The sequence below is a fragment of the Cylas formicarius genome, unplaced genomic scaffold (genome assembly GCF_029955315.1).
Source record: "Cylas formicarius isolate icCylForm1 unplaced genomic scaffold, icCylForm1.1 PGA_scaffold_10__41_contigs__length_53128322, whole genome shotgun sequence".
NCBI classification, from domain to species: Eukaryota; Metazoa; Arthropoda; class Insecta; order Coleoptera; family Brentidae; genus Cylas; species Cylas formicarius.
This window is the reverse complement of record NW_026844214.1, coordinates 23414460-23430677: the sequence shown is the minus strand read 5'-3', so window position 1 is coordinate 23430677 and position 16218 is coordinate 23414460. Positions and strand designations below refer to the sequence as shown.

Sequence of the window (16218 nt, the reverse complement as noted above, 5' to 3'; positions counted from 1 at the left end):
GAGAACGATTTACATTTTGATTGTGCGACGTCACACTAAAACAAAATTATTCAAATTTGCCGCCGAATCCGCTTGATAACGCTTGTGATTCCGTGTTTACGGACCCGACGCGACGCCGATTATTGTTTGTTTACGAAAGCGAAGTTGGACGTTTTATCCACTAAAATGCTAAGCGCCGAAATTCGATAATTAAAGCCGGGACAACAGGGAAAATAAAGGACAGAAGAATTTGAGTGAGACCTTCCATGTCAGTTTTCTCAATTGGTAAGGATCGTAATCACTGGGTGATTAATTCTCCTTTGAGATTCTCTGAGATTAACAGCTAAAAACTCTTGAAAAGTACATTCAGTTGAACAAATACTGCTTCGCCTCTGTTAAGATAAATTGAGGAATCTTTGGTAAACAAAACACAAGACTCCACACTCCACACCGGTGTTCGCCAAATTTTCATTGATTCGTGGTTAGGAAGATTCCTTCGGCAAAAGGGAACAGGCTAATAAACATTCACATCGAAAAATTGGGGTAAAATATCTTCCGGGTGATTCAGTACTAGCTATGGATAAAAACAAGCCATAATCGCACGGCGCATAGACAAGACTACAACTTCATGCTGAGGAAAACGAGAAATTATCGGCTGCTTAACAACTGAAAATATTGAATTTTAAGATAATTTGATAAAGAAGGAACTAACATGTGCTGAACACACTGTCATATTTTTACAAACTCGATCCTATAGAACTTATATAGGTATGTACGACAGGCTCACCTCAACACTCGGTTTAGGACCTCTACTTTTGGCTATAAGTACATGAAGAAAAAGACCTAAAAATTATCTTTCGTCTCAGTAAAGATGCTAATGTTGTAAATAGTGTGAAAATTCTGGGAATACATTTGGAAAGGAGACTGCATTGGTCTGCTCATATAAATGAATTATGGGGTCAAAACTGCTTATTCAAAAATCTTTAAAAAAATAAATCATGAATGTTTCCTGGTATTTCCATTCATTTACAAGTTATGTAACATCCCTGCGGGGAAATTGTTATTAAATTATTAATTGCTGCTCAATCATTGACTTCGTCTTGAATACATCTATCTGAATCCAACTATTTCAGAAAACGTGATTATTCGTGAAATTATTAGGGTACTTTGTTTTTAGCGGCTAAGTCAATTTTTATTTGCTTTTTCTGTTGGTTGTGGAACTAAATAAGCAGACAAAACTAAAATAAACGTCAACAACAAAAAATCTCAATTAGAATTTAATTGTTCATAACTCCTAATATAATGGACTAAATTCATTAACTTCCCGATTATTTATCATGTGATTTTATTTAGCATTTGGCGTTTAATGATGACTGTGAATGTCCAATTCAATTCAAACCAAGCATAGCCTCATTGATATGACCTTCGTTGCTTGAGTAATGTCAGCAAAGTATCCACTTGCTTTGCCATTCTACTAGCTTAATGTAGACTGGCCTATAGTGTTCCCCAGTATGGTTAAGAACTGGTATCATGCGTGACTATTGCGATAATTAGAAGAATGGCACGGACAAATTGCGAAACCAACGAGAACAGAAAAGCGCCACACGAGACGTCAGCGTTGTTGGTTAGGTTTGCGAGCCCGTCAAAAGTTGCGAGAGACTTGAAATACGAGACGGTTGAACCCGAAACTTTGAGGCTCATATCGTGCCGCATAACTATTAAGAAACAAACCAGAATCAGTTAAACACTAAGCAGTTTTGTAACGAGGAAATATATGGAAACAGTGCATGCATCCACGTATGAATTATTGAACGAAACAACCGGCACCGTTTTGGTACGATAATATATTCGACATTGATAAAGCGCCTTACCCGGAAAAAGGATTTAACCACTATATATGTACCAGGTGATTTTAGTGATTAATATCTCGCATTTCTAGAAAATATACAGTGCGCCCAAGGTATATGTGTGTACTATAGACTTTAAGGCGCAGATTTGATCCAGATTAAAATCTACAACTGACACAGAGAACTAGTTAGAGCATTCTAACTAGAATAAATTCTATACACTTCATTCATAAACATGATTATTGCATGTTGACCAATTTGGACATTTTTTGGAAATAAAAAAGACTTCAGTTTCATGGGCTTGATTATAAGTTAATAAAACATCGATATATAAGATACAAAATATATAACATGCAAATGTATAAAAATATTAAAATTGAATATGCAAATTATTAAGAAATATTCAATATATTTATGTTTTCATCTGATGACTTTAGTTTAATTAGTTCCTGATAAAGTAACAATGATGCCTGAAAATAATTTGTTTTAAATTCAAGATGAAAAATTATAAAAATTTAACTTACATATCCATCAATGGCTGCATAATTTTGTTGATGGCAGCTTAAGGGAACAATATGCCACTTACTCATTCTAATCTTTTTGTTCTTATCAATTCTCATTTTGAGCTGAAAAGTATTCAATCTATATAAAAATGAGTTATTTCAATTATAAATTATAAAGTCAAAGTATATTTATAATTACAACATTTTCTGATGTCTTTTTATTATCAGGGACTTGTGTGTTCAAAAAATAAGTTGACTTTTGTAATTGGGCGGACTACGTACGTTTCAGCCAATTTGCACGTTTACTTTTTTTGTCAGACCGAAGCGTTAGACGTGTTTTGTGTGCTCGGCGATATTCTGCAGCCAAAAAAAAAAAGGAACAAGAATTTGCATAAAATTTTGTGTAAAAAAATGGAATACAGTACTACAAAACACTTGAAATGCTGAAAACAGCATATTGCGAATCTACTTTGCCCAAAAAAAAAATGATGAGTGGTACAAACTGTTCCAAAATGGCCGAGGAGACACCAATGACGAACCTCGCTCTGGATGCTCCAATAATTGATGGAAGCGTTGAAGAAGTGAAACAAATGGTGTCGAAAAATAGTGGAATCACTATTAGAAAAGTAACTGAAGACGTTGGCATCTCTATTGGCTCGTGCCATGCAATGTTTTCACAACTTTTGGGCATGAAACGTGTGGCAGCAAAATTTGTTCCGAAACGGCCTAATTTTAAACAAAAGGACCGTCTTGATATGCTCAAAAGAGTCATAACTGGTGACGAATCATGGGTATATGGTTATGACGTCGAAACCAAAGTCCAGTCGTCGTAATGGAAAAATTCAGCATCGCCAAGACCGAAAAAAACACGTCAAGTTCGATCAAACGTCAAGGTTTTGCTTACTGTTTTCTTTGATTATCGTACATCAACAGTTCTTACCACAAGGTCGTAAGATCAACAAAAGTATTACCTTGAAGTTATGCGCCGTTTGCGAGAAGTAATACGAAAGAAACGTCCGGAATTACGGGAAAACAATTCATGGATTCTGCATCATGATAATGCACCTGGTCACTCATGGTTGCTTGTGTCTAACGTTTAGCCCAAAAACAAAACCACAATCATGCCTCAGCCACCATACTCACCGGATATACAGTGACTGCATAGATAGCTGTGACTTTTTCTTGTTCCCAAAACTCAAGAAACTCATGAAAGTAAGGAGGTTTGGCACGATTGAGGACATAAAGAAAAAAATCGCTGGAAGAAATCAAGGCTAAACCAGAAAGTGCTAACTAGAAGTGCTTCGACGATTGGAAAACACATTAACCCAAGTATATTATCTGGGAGGCATTACTTTGAAGGGGACACTAATTTTGATGAATAAATAAATACTTTTTGATAAAACTTAAAAGTCACCCTGCTTTTTGAAGGTTGGTCTGAATTATAATATAGAAGCTATTACAATATATTTAGATAAGAATAAGTAAAGAAGGTCATATAAAGTTATGTCCTAAAATGCTTCATTTCCGTGTTGAAATATTGCGAAAAAAATCATTTGTTCCTATTTTTTAAAATCTCTTATAAATTTTGTTTTCGCACTTGGTAAATAATATTGTCACTGAAAAACAAATTTGTTTTTCTTTACCCACAGAAGTTTGCGGCACCGTTTAATGATTTCATAGTTCAATGATTTATCCCAATTTTATTAATCAATTTAGATGCATTAATCATTTCTAAACAAAAACTCTCTCTTTAACTTTTATTTTACTTGCAAGTGCACCTAATTGGTATACCACAATTTTTTTCGCAATAGCACAACATCCTGTATCTCTACTGTAACTTTTTACTTATTTTTATTTGCAGTATCCGCTATTAAAGTTTCTCCATTACAATTAGGACCACCTAATATATTTACTACATCCATACAGGGTATTTCAAAACGCTAAAAACTTAAGGTGGTGATAGCTTATCTGAAATAACTAACTTTGTTATATAAACATTTGTCAAAAGTCAACATTAGGGAGATATCGCGCTACAAAAATGGCTGAAAAATTATGTATGTTTTTTATCTTAAAAACGAAAATAGATAAAACAATCAATTAGTAAGGAACTATTCCTATTATAAAAACACATTTTTAATACGAGGGGGACTACCCCTATTGTTCTTAACTTAATTTAAGAAAAAACACAATGTTTTCCATCAACTATAAGTTATTAATTTTAAAACTATTTTAGGTTCTTAATAATATCAGTTTTTAAATAAAATTATTCCTACCAATTTCCGCTCTACTTGTGTGTGTTATGTGTTATGTATATGTATCTGCTGACATCAACATTTTTGTTATTTGTGATTAGGGCATCCTGTACTAATTAAATGTTAAAAGTTAGGTAAGGTTAGGTTAGCCTTAGCTTAGGTAAAATATAAAGTTACCTAAAATTTTGCTGCAACGGAAAAGTTATTCTAAAGAATATTCTGCTATTTCCGCAACATACTTCTTGAGTGTTTATATAGAGAAAAATGTTTGTAGAAGAGAAACTTATTTTTATGCTTGTTTTTGTGGAACTGATTTCAGATATTTAGAATTTGAGATAAATCTGACAAAGTTGGACAGGATATTTTTTAATGTATTGTTAAAAGGGTAAACGATGTATTTTAAGGTCAAAAAAGAATTTTTGTAAAAATTATGTCTAGATATTGTCCACGTTGTATAGTGACTTCACTGTATTAATAAATGTAATTAGTATATCGAACACTTACAATGTAATCTACTAGCTTTTCCATACTCCACCGTCCAGTTACAGGTAATATTGTACTGGCAAGCACACCTAAATCAATACAGTTGGGTAAAAGTTTGTTAGCATCAAATTCTTTAAAATCTCTGCAAAGTTTTCTAATGTCACTAAAAAAGAAGGTTTGAAGTTTTCGAAATGATTTTATAAATAAATAACACTTACTTCTTAATATTAACTCCGGTTAGCCTTAATTTTGGATGGTGTAATAGTTCAACCAGAGCTTTTGGCAATTTTGTCATACTGGATAAATGTAAAAGGTGGCATCTTTCCAAATCAGGACTTATCTGTAACAAAGCGGTTTTTCCTGCTCCCATCTTGAAACTGAAGGGCCATTCCATATCAAACCCCACCACACATTCTTGATGTTCAGACTGATTAAGCCAATTTCTAAAAAAATATTCCTAATAAACAGACAGGGTGATCTTAGGGCTTTTGTGTATTTCGCTCCCAATAGGAGCAAATATCTCATGTTTGGTATACCGTAGTTTTTTTACATATAAAGGTAAATACAAACTTAAAACTTACAGCAAATTGTCACAGGTATAGGCACAGTCATTAAAAGTGGTATTGTATGTGACTTTTCCATCGTATTTTAGAAAAGGTCTGTTAAGTTTTGCCTCCACTTCTTGTTTTTTTCGTTCCTAAAATCACAGTACCCAATTGGCGCCAAATTAATATTGATAGCACTTCAGTTTAAAAAAAACTTGGGGAGTTTTCACAATACCTCTTCCAAGTGCTTCTGTTCGGGTGTAATCATGGAACGTAATATCCTGGATGTACCACTCTCTCTTGTAGTCATTATTTTGATAATCACATATACTAACAACCACAAACTTGAAACCAGATAAAAACTAAAAGGCAGAGACAACCAAAATAGGTATCTTCTTCGTTTGAAATAGGTAGGATGAGCAACCTTGGCTGTAGGCATTCGCCTATTGCCGAAACGTCGAGGATTCGGTTGACACTAATGAAACCATAATTTTTTGACAAGGAGATATATTAAATCCAAAACAATATAATTTTCAGGAAAAGGAATTTTTTTTCCGAACATAGCAATTTTGTTACCTAGCTATTACAAGAACTTAAAATTAATTTTCACAAATTCTCTGCGTCAACTTTTTTCATATAAATTTTCTGAAAAGATCCTAGGGCTAGTAGAGCCCGAAACCTTTAATATCGTTGCCATTATGTGTTCAAACCATCTAGCTATTAAATAAAAAAAGTAATATAAAAACAATTTTGATTTTAAATGGATATTTCTGTCTAAGAGTATTGCAATAACCCGATTTATTTGCCAGTAACGCATGAATGTTTTTTCTAATCAAGCAGCTGACATCACTGACCACACGCGCTCGCTCTCAAATAAATAATTTGCAATACTTTATTACGAGTCATAGCCACCAACGTGGTACAAACAATAGAGAGGTAAATCGAAGAAGGACATAACCTAAGATGGTGGCACTTTATTTGCGCCGGGTTAGCTAGTGGTGCGGTGACGCCTCCCGGCCCACTTTCACGAGTTATTTGTATAGGAGTATAATATAGTTCAATCTGTTGCTGTTATTTTGACATGCTCGCAATGCTCTACTAAAGGTAAGTATAAAGAGATCCTTTACAAATATGCTTAAAACTAATTTCATTAAACCAAGGATTTTTTTATTGATTTAATTAAACTTTAGTTGTCGTTAGCAACCATAAGCAGTGATAGCTGATAAGGAAGCGGAGTTGTTTTAGCTGAGTTTGTCTACAACTAGATTCTAAAGCTTCGATCATAACGCAAATTTGTCACTGAAGACAAACGGCAATCATATCCATATGTTTATCATTAATAAAAAGCATTCTAACAGGTACTAATTACACTACAGTACACGCTTTTTTATTAATCTTTTGAACCAGTAAAACTTTTGGTATTTAATTATTATAAAATCATGAAACTGTATCATTGCAATTACCAGTCTTTTGAAAATCTAATCAAATTAAATTCTCTTTCTTCGATATTTTAGGTTAGGCATTATCGAGACGCGGTTTTCACTAATCTGTTGAGGTATCATTTCAGTCCATTTAAGTTATTATTTACATCTATAATATTTATAATACAACATACATTCATTTGTACTCTGTACCATTTACTCATCTCATTCAATTGTTACAACAGAATAGAATAAATTTATTAACTATTTTTGTACAAGGTACATTATACCAAGTCAAAAGAATGTAAATGTAAAACCAATTAAAGATAAACACACACACAAATACACATAGCAACACAAAAATATTAGGATACTAAACATAAGTACAATAATAAAAAAAAACAGCAGGTAAGCGTTTGTCGTCGAAAAAAAAAACTCATGGTATTCCTGAACCTAATAAAAAAAATCAGCACCTAGATATTCATTCATTCCTTTCTTTTTTTTAATTAAAGCTAAACCTATTATACAGAGTGTATTTCAAAAAATTAAAAATAGACTTTCCAGGTAGCAAACAATATCCCCAATACATCCGGTCAATGTCTCATTTAAGTCACATGCACCGGGACGTGTCGAGGATGTTCTTAGGTATACTTTAGCAAATATACTGTACATCCTAGGGATATCCTCTGCATAGATAGCTTGCGAATTTACTGTACACTATATACCACAGATATCCCGTAAATATATGGCCTGAGGATATCCTCTTATGCTATAATGGGAACATTAGAATAGAAATAAGGGAAAAAGTGGAAAACCGTAAAACAAAATGAAACCTAAAAAGTTAAATTTTGAACAACTAAGAAGGAAAATACTTAGTTTTTTTAGATTTGTGGTTTTTATTGGCAACGTTTTTGTGTACATCTACATCGACGTCAGTGTTGGCAAGCTCTAAGAAAACGGAATCAAACTTGTTTTTATTATTTTTGGACACGAACGAGACAAGAAACGCTTTTTTAATAAAAATACCTTAGAAAATACGGATTCATCTGAGTAAAAATGTTACAAAAACGTAAAAATAATATATTTATTTATAAGATCCCATTTGACAACACGTTCGACTGCAACCAATGACGCAACTACTCGCGGTCGTGCCGTGCCGGACTCGCTAGAGTCTCGTCGGCTTCTCCTCCGTCTCGTCGGCTTCTCCTGCGTCTCGTCGTCCGCCATCTTTTCAGCCTTTTTTTTTGTTGATGGTATACGGTATACGGCCACTTGGCATATATTTTGAGTATTTTGCGTGCTATGCTTACTGCTTTCAGCATTTTCATTTCAGTTATTTTTTGTGGTATTATTATTAATGAATAACTAATAAATCATGTAAGTAAAGCTTTATGGGAATATATAACATAAGATTTGATAAATTCTAACCTGAACTAACCATTATTATGTAGTCTACCAACATCATGTCTTGTTTTTTATTATTTTGCTAGTTCAATGAGATAGCCAAATCAGGCGGCGGCAGCAGTTATGAGTTTGTAAACCAAGCTCTGACCCCGTTGATTTCAAATGAACTAGCAATGAAATTTAGTTGGTTTGGCATTAAGTAAAAGGAGAAATTTTTAAAATTAAAATTGGCCAAATTAACATTTGGTAAGTAGATATTTTGTTTTTTAAAAATAAATAGGACGTAATTGTAATATAAATAAAGTATAAGAAATATAATTTAATGAAATATATATTATGGCGATGGCTTAGTTGATACTTTTTTAAGGAGTGATTGCTGGACCGAGTTAAGGTAAAACTGACTTTTTTGTAACCTATATAATTATATTATACGTTTTAGATTACATATCTTTTTTGATTCTAGACTTCTTTTCGTATCTCATTGCTTTGTTTTTGAAAACAAAAATTAAATCCACTTTCTCGTCATATTTTTTGAGCAGTTAAATTTAGGCATAAAAAACTAATTTTTTATTTAAGTAAGCAAGCAATGTTAAAGAAAATCACCCTGAACAAAATTATATTTTTAATTATATAGTATAGTTAGTATATTTTTTCTTAAAAAAGACTTTACGTAAAATGCAGATGTAGCGATTTTTTAAATCTGTTTTTTAAACATTTAAGGTAACAGTCTCGTTTTTTTTGTTTTTTTTTATAAAGTACAGATATATAAAACCTGTCTTTCTCAAAACTAAAATATTTTCAGATGCGGATAAGAAGGCAAACACATCGTAAACATCAAAAGAATGTGAGAATTCAATAGCTGCTTGGCTGAAGAGAGCTACTTTCACCAAAGAATGACAGAAAACCTGTCACATATTAGCTATTGTGTTAGAGTTTAGTTCAAGATATAGTATATTACTCTATATTTAAGATATTTTAGGTTAGATTTTTCTATATTTTTGCTATATTATATACCTACCATTTTTTCATATCTACAATAGAAAAAATCTATATAAAATGTGTTTTATTAATGGTATCAATCGGCGGTCCTTCACTTTTACCATCAAAAGCAAAATTAATGATTAAATAATAATTGCAAAAAACTTGTGCATTTCAAATATCGCCTGCCATTCCAGTGATGATTTCACCAACCATACCCAAGATTCTCTATCCTCACAGTTGGATATACTAACGACGTCTCAACCAGTATAACTGGATTCCTTAGTATGTCCTAACAAACATCCTACCAACATACGTATCTGATATGTTACTACATCGTATCCTTGAGACGTCTTAAGGATGTCCCTTGGCTGAAACAGTATATCACTAGAACATACGCTGTGTCCTGTCAGATGTCTCGAGGATCTTTTACGGACGTCCTTGTGATACTGGGAAGGCTAATCGCTCTCTTGTGTAATTTAAAAATTGTGTTTTGCAATTGACCGGCATAGGAAATTTTTGAGTGTAGTAGTGCAAAATAAAACGTTTAACAGGTGTAAAAGTCTATTTCACATGGAAATCTTCTTATTAAAAATATACGACGGGATAAATTGATAACGACAATTTGTCGTCTACACAATGGATTAACATTGTTACCTACCTCGAGTTAGTTGGTATTTTTAAAATTTTGGTTTTCTCTTTGTTTAAAAAAAGATTGTTAATACTAAATCATCTTTCAGCTAGATCGGAAGCATATTTGAAGTAACAAAAAAAGTTTCAATGCTGCCTCTTGAAATAACAGATACCGTGTCATCTAAAGTGGGAACATTTATCAGAAATCATATAATGACTCAAGTGATTTTATGTTTTAGTTCTTTAGTGTTTAAAAGTTCATTAGTTAAAAAAGAAACCTTTGAAACCTATTTTTCAGAAAACTTCCGAAAAGTTTATACTATGATGTTCTAATTTTTTAAATAAAATTTCATAAGGCACAATGTTATGATCCAACACATTGCAGATTATGACATAATGAAATTAGTAATAGCCTAAATCTAACAAAAGATATTCTACGAACAAAATCAAGAAGCTTATTCAAAGAAAATAATTTTTAAAAACTTTTTTATGTATGAAGCAAATTGTTGTCCCTGACTATTTGCCCAGTGTGTAATGTTAAATAAATTACTTATGTTAAATTTTTCGTTTAAATGCACAAAACAATCCACTGTTAGCAAACATAAACTGTTATGCTCTAGTATATCCCTGCTGGATAGAAGATTTCTTGTATAGAGTTTAGGTGTTTTTGGTATAATATAATGATTTTATCGTTGTTTAGACCCCAGTCAGATTTTTCGTTGACGTAATATATCTTAATTAATTACATAGGTAGTGCGATCCCATGTATTTGGCATTATTGCATTTCTTTGTGAGTCTGTCGCACTATTTACAACAATCTCACTATAAGGTCGATTAGCTTCAGTTAGACAAAATAGCATTGCGTTTTCGTAATATTTATATTTTAGCAAATCTAGAATATTTTTAAGCATTGTAAATACTTCTTTTTGACTTCTATTCAATTTAACTGTCTAGACCAAGATGGCAACGACTATTCAAATAAATAGGTCCAATCACCTCACCTTGTACTTATGCAATATGTTTTACTGTAGTTTTAGTAGAATTTCGATTTTTTTTGTAATTTTGTATCAAAAATAAAACGCAAAACTATTATAGATAAGATGGGTTTCATGGAGTAAAAAACAATTTTCTAACTAAATCTCTAGATAGAGACGACATCAAAAATGCTTTTTGCCCTACTTTTTGAAAACTGTTTAAAATTTCCCATTTAACGTAATTGAAATTGTTGGAAAACCTACTTAACGTAATTTATCGTGTTAAAAATTAATAAAGCAACGAAATCGTATATTTTACGTATTCATAAATCAAGCTTTAGAATGTTATACTGCCAATTTGTATTTACTTGACCTGCAAAGAAGAGTAAACAACGCTTGAAGCCTGCAAAATAAAATGAACGTATTCAATTCTACGGGAAGCGAACTCAATTTAATTTTTAAAGAAAATTGAAATTGAAATCGCTAAAAGCTTCAAACAAAAACTATTATGATCCCTTCAACTGTTTCGTTAATTGAATCGAAACACCGCTTTGTTCGCTCTCTAGATAAAACTCGTGTTTGTCCAGATTAATTGGTTCGAAAATGGACATAAAGGCAACGAAAAGCGGAGGTTACCGCGATAACTATCCGATCCCTTTCGAAGGATGTAATTGGAGATAGTTAAAAGGTCACTTTATACAATGTACCTTAAGTCATGATCATATGGGTGCAATTTTTATGAATAAGTTTTAACCAATTTTGAATTGATTATTCAGTTTGTACATCAAAAACCTGTTAAAATTAAATTCTCTTTGAGAATACCAAAAAAATCTATTTGATAAAGTTAAAAGAAAATAGGAAAAACTTGATGTTTTCCAGGTTATTCCAATCTAACTTTTTTTTTATACATCCTAAATTATGGAAATAGGAGTCAAACTACTTAGATGACCTGGACTGGAATAATCTAACTAGGTGCAATTAAATTAATACGGTTTTTTACATTTTAAAACTAAATAAAGTTGATTGTATTACTTTTCATTACATTGCACAATTTGCTGCCGAAGCAAAAGGAAACAATAAACCATACGACGCAAACAGTGTAGTCATAAAATAAAAATGCCCAGCATAAGGAAGGTTCTTTCTTTCTTCTTTACTTCTAATGGCCACGACTACATAAGGTCATTCGGCCAGCTTACACAATTATGAACATTTTTACCAAAAACTAATAATAGAAATAATTAGTCAGCGATCGAACATCTTGGCGACGATAACTCAGTTGCCGTCAAAAATTGGTTGCAATATGACGTTCCTCCAAGGTAGTCGCAAAACTTTTGTGTAATTGTAAGTAGGTAATTTAACTTAAAATGCTTTTTGGGAAAATATGTTTAACATATTGTTGTTTTTTCCCTAATAAATACGAGTGCATAAATGTGTCTTTTATGTATTGCATACCTAGGATTCAAAAATAGACTCCGCAATGCCTTTGAAAACTATTTATTTCCTTAGGATATGAACTAAATTAAAAAGTCAAGAAGAACGGGTGTTAAGAAGAAATTGTGCATCATGCGTGTCTAATGAGAGGGGAGATTATTCTAAGCAATAAAAAATACTTTTAATATAAAATATATATAATATTTGCAGTGTGGTAGTTGAAAAACAATAGCAAGTCTTTTATTTTTATTTTTTCCTGCCAGGGCGCAATCACTTTTCTCAGTGATTTCAAAAATATATACCGGGTGTCCTAATAAGGGACAATGAGGTACGGTATAAGGGAAACCGAAGATACTAGAAATTTCAGAGAAAGCGCTCCAACTTATTTTCCAGTTTTTGACATGGCGACCGGGGGCCTAATTCTTGTCTTAGAATCTTAGAATTTAAAATTATGTTTATACAAAAATTTCAAACGTTTACCATAGTTTACGTGAATGCTATTTTTAAGTTGAGAAAATTTCAAATCTTTTTTGATTAATGCTGTTTGCTCTAAGTCTGCAAGGAAATTGGTAGAGGAAACATTGAAACAAATACATGTAGATTTCTCCAAAACTAACTTTAATAAATTTTTGGTCGTTAAAAAGGACATTCCCTAGACTATCAATCGTGCTGTGGAATTCTGAAATAGCCACAAGGGTGCTTAAATTTGATTTTTGAATCTAAAACTATGTTTCTACAAAAATTTCTAATGTTAACCATAGATAAAGTACTGTTTTTACGTTGAAACCAATAATTAAAATCTTCTTTGTTTAATGCTGTTTGCTCTAACTCTGCAAACAGGGCGGAGGGTTCTCTAATTTTTTTCATAAATTAATGTCCATATTTCCAAAATGGCTTAAGGCATTTTAATAAACTTTAAATCGTTAAAAAGGGCTTCTCCTAGAGTCTCAACCGGGATATGAGTGACGTGATTCCGATCGCTTACCATGCCGCCAGCTGGCGTTTTCTGACATCACAAAAAAAAATCTTGAAAAAGAATCATTGCTATGATTGGACTGAGCTAGTCCAACAACGCAGTGAAAATCACACTTCAATTTCTTTATCTTAATCCAAAATATGATTAATAGTATATCATGCAACAAGTGTGGTAAACGGCGTTTATTTGACACGAGCGGAGCAAGTGCTTAATAAACGAGTGAGTTAAACGCCGAGGGAAACCAAAACTGACGTGGTAAAGTGACGCTTCCCGCACGCTAGATCGGTCTGTAATTAGTTATTTTACAGACGGGAGTAGAAAAAACAACTTAACGCAGCAAAAAGATGCATTTTTCGAGAAATTTCCAGTTTACGATTTGTTTACCAAATAAAATGCTAATTTAATATTTAGTATGCCAAATGATATTTAAAATCAAAATAAAATGTTTTTATCTTTTACTATTACAATACCTTTCGTTCGAAATACGTCAATTAGTGATTAAGGCTAATTTTTAATTAAGAATTAATAGTAAATATTTGAAATAGGTTAAGCAAGTCGAAACGTAGTAATGTCAGTTGCGGGGTAAATGGGTGCCTTTCGAAGGTATCGTAAAAAAGTATTAAATAATAAATTAGATTATATTTGTTAAATTCAGGATAATTAGACATTAATAACTGCCGTAGAAAGGAAAATACCACTTCGTGGCAGTCAAAGAAAGCGCTTTCTAGAAACTCCAAGTTTATTAAAATGCGTTAAGCCTTTTTGGAGATGTGGACATTCATTTAAGAAAATATTCCAATATTCTCATCCCTTTTCTTACAGAAATAGAGCAAACAACATTAAACAAAATTAATTTGAATTTGTCTCAGCTTGTGCAAAGTGATCACTTCAACCACGGTTAATATTTAAAAAAATTGTAGAAACAGATTTTTAAAACTCAAGATAACAATCACACCCTCTGATGGTCATTTCAGAATCTCTAAAATAATTGCTCTGGGTTGATTCACTTTATAATTTTTTTTCAAGTTTCTAGAACCGCCCGCGTCCCTTATATCGTATCTCGTTGCCCTTACTGAAAACAAACTTAAGACCATTGTGAAAATTTGGTGGTCTGCATAAGCGAGGGCCAACTGTCAATCTAATATATTTTCAGAGTTACATCGATACCGCTTCTTCAAAATTGTAGCATCAACTTTGTTTAAGAGGGTCACCTTGTATAATATTGGATTTTCCATTCCGCCATTCATTTCTGTTTATTTTTGTATTTCTCTATAAATCCATCTTTAGCGGTTTTCGAGAAATTTGTTCTAAATATAGTTCAAATTAAAACTGTTGCAATTGAAATTCATTTACAATAATGAATAATTAAAGTAGTTTTAATACATAGAGGAGCTCAAAATCTTAGATTATACTTCTAGAAACAAATATTTCATTTTTTCAAACGGCACACTCTACATATTATCAACTATTCTGAAAAAGAATTACAAACCTCTTCAAATCATGTATCATGTTCCTATATATAAATATTAAGAATAAAACTTTCGTAAAAAATGGAATATTTGCTTATTTCCAGTTTTTTTTCGCAGAGTTGTCAACACGAAGACGACTGCTTAACCAGCGCTAGCAGCAGCCGCCCAATACAACCCAACAATCACTGCCCCTCCAGCCCGAAACCCAAGATGACCGTCAATTCGCAGTCGGGCCCCCCGAAATCCCCCCGACCACCCGACGACCTCATTTCTACTGCCACGTCGGCATTACGCCGTCTTCATTTCAAAACAGGACGAAATGCCACGAAGACTTCGTCAAAAGCGCAGCAGGTAACCACGCTAAGCGATTCAGTATTATATTGCGACTCATTCGGCTAATGATAACAAAGACTAAAAAGAATCAATGTATTGAGTGAAAATCCATAAAATCATAACCACGTCAGTTATGAAACTCGGATTTCAAAATACGTATCGTAGGTCTCGCGGAAAGATTTTATTGGATAATAATTGGGTACATACGGCGCTAGTTGGTCGCAGAGGTGTTAGCTTTGATGATAAACATCGTAAAATAGATGAGCAAATAAACTGAATGGCATATTGACTAGCTATAGCTTGCAGGGGTATAAGGTCTCACGAATCAGTAATAAAAATCTCTTTTCGTTATACTGGATGTCAATGTAAATTTTGATCTTTTGTCGAAGAATATGAAAAAGATGGACAATCCTGGAACATGATGCTAGGCCAAGAAAATAGTACCACTCTGTAAAGATAAACTTATTTGTCTAGAAAAATCAATGCAAAGTCTAAGCGGAGTCACACAGTCAGAATCGCAAAAAACACAAATATGAAAAGCGGCGCTATATAAGAAATAGTTCACGAGATCTAAACTGTATTGACTTTTTTGATAACCAGGGCTTTTGAACCAATTTCACTGCTGTCAGTTTTTTCAAAGCTCAAGAACAGTTGATAAAAGTATGGACCTTTAAAAAAAATATATATATATATATATATATATATATATATATATATATATATATATATATATATATATATATATATATATATATATATATATATATATATATATATTGCCATATTTAGAGTGCGCTTTCAGATAAGGAGCGCGAGAGGCGATTAAGTTTTGTTTGTTTGTGGATATATCTAAAGCTTTCGACATCCGTTTGTCACTAGATGCCTCTGATAAAATTTAAAAAATATGGAACTTATAACCAGTGAAGAAAGTGCACAAACAGTCCTGGGACCTTTTCTTTCAATGACTTACATAAATGATATCCTAAGTTT

General features: G+C 32.5%; 2 protein-coding genes across 4 annotated transcripts in view; one reads left to right on the top strand and one right to left on the bottom strand.

Annotated features, from left to right (window-relative positions):
* LOC132695749 (uncharacterized) overlaps positions 1-16218 on the top strand; it is a 257921-nt gene that overhangs the window by 44114 nt on the left and 197589 nt on the right. For all 3 annotated transcript variants that reach the window (XM_060660205.1, XM_060660212.1, XM_060660217.1), the window contains exon 3: positions 15013-15246. In XM_060660205.1, coding sequence (XP_060516188.1) covers positions 15106-15246 — 141 coding nt within the window. In that variant the 5' untranslated portion in view covers positions 15013-15105. The remainder of the gene's footprint in view (positions 1-15012; positions 15247-16218) is intronic.
* On the bottom strand, positions 2117-6101 carry LOC132700720 (3'-5' exonuclease). Its single transcript, XM_060668227.1, has 6 exons — positions 5845-6101; positions 5646-5761; positions 5283-5507; positions 5086-5227; positions 2351-2452; positions 2117-2296 (listed from the first exon to the last, which is right to left on the bottom strand). Exons 1-6 carry the CDS (start codon positions 6046-6048, stop codon positions 2219-2221), a joined length of 867 nt encoding a protein of 288 aa, XP_060524210.1. The 5' UTR covers positions 6049-6101; the 3' UTR covers positions 2117-2218.

Bases quoted from the DNA above. Each gene is read 5' to 3' on its own strand.
- LOC132700720 (XM_060668227.1), bottom strand. From the start codon at position 6,048: ATGCCTACAGCCAAGGTTGCTCATCCTACCTATTTCAAACGAAGAAGA. The intron at 2,453-5,085 runs GTAAGTGTTCGA...AATACTTTTCAG, and splicing joins AAAAGCTAGTAGATTACATT to CTCAAAATGAGAATTGATAA. The intron at 2,297-2,350 runs GTAAGTTAAATT...AATTATTTTCAG, and splicing joins ATGCAGCCATTGATGGATAT to GCATCATTGTTACTTTATCA.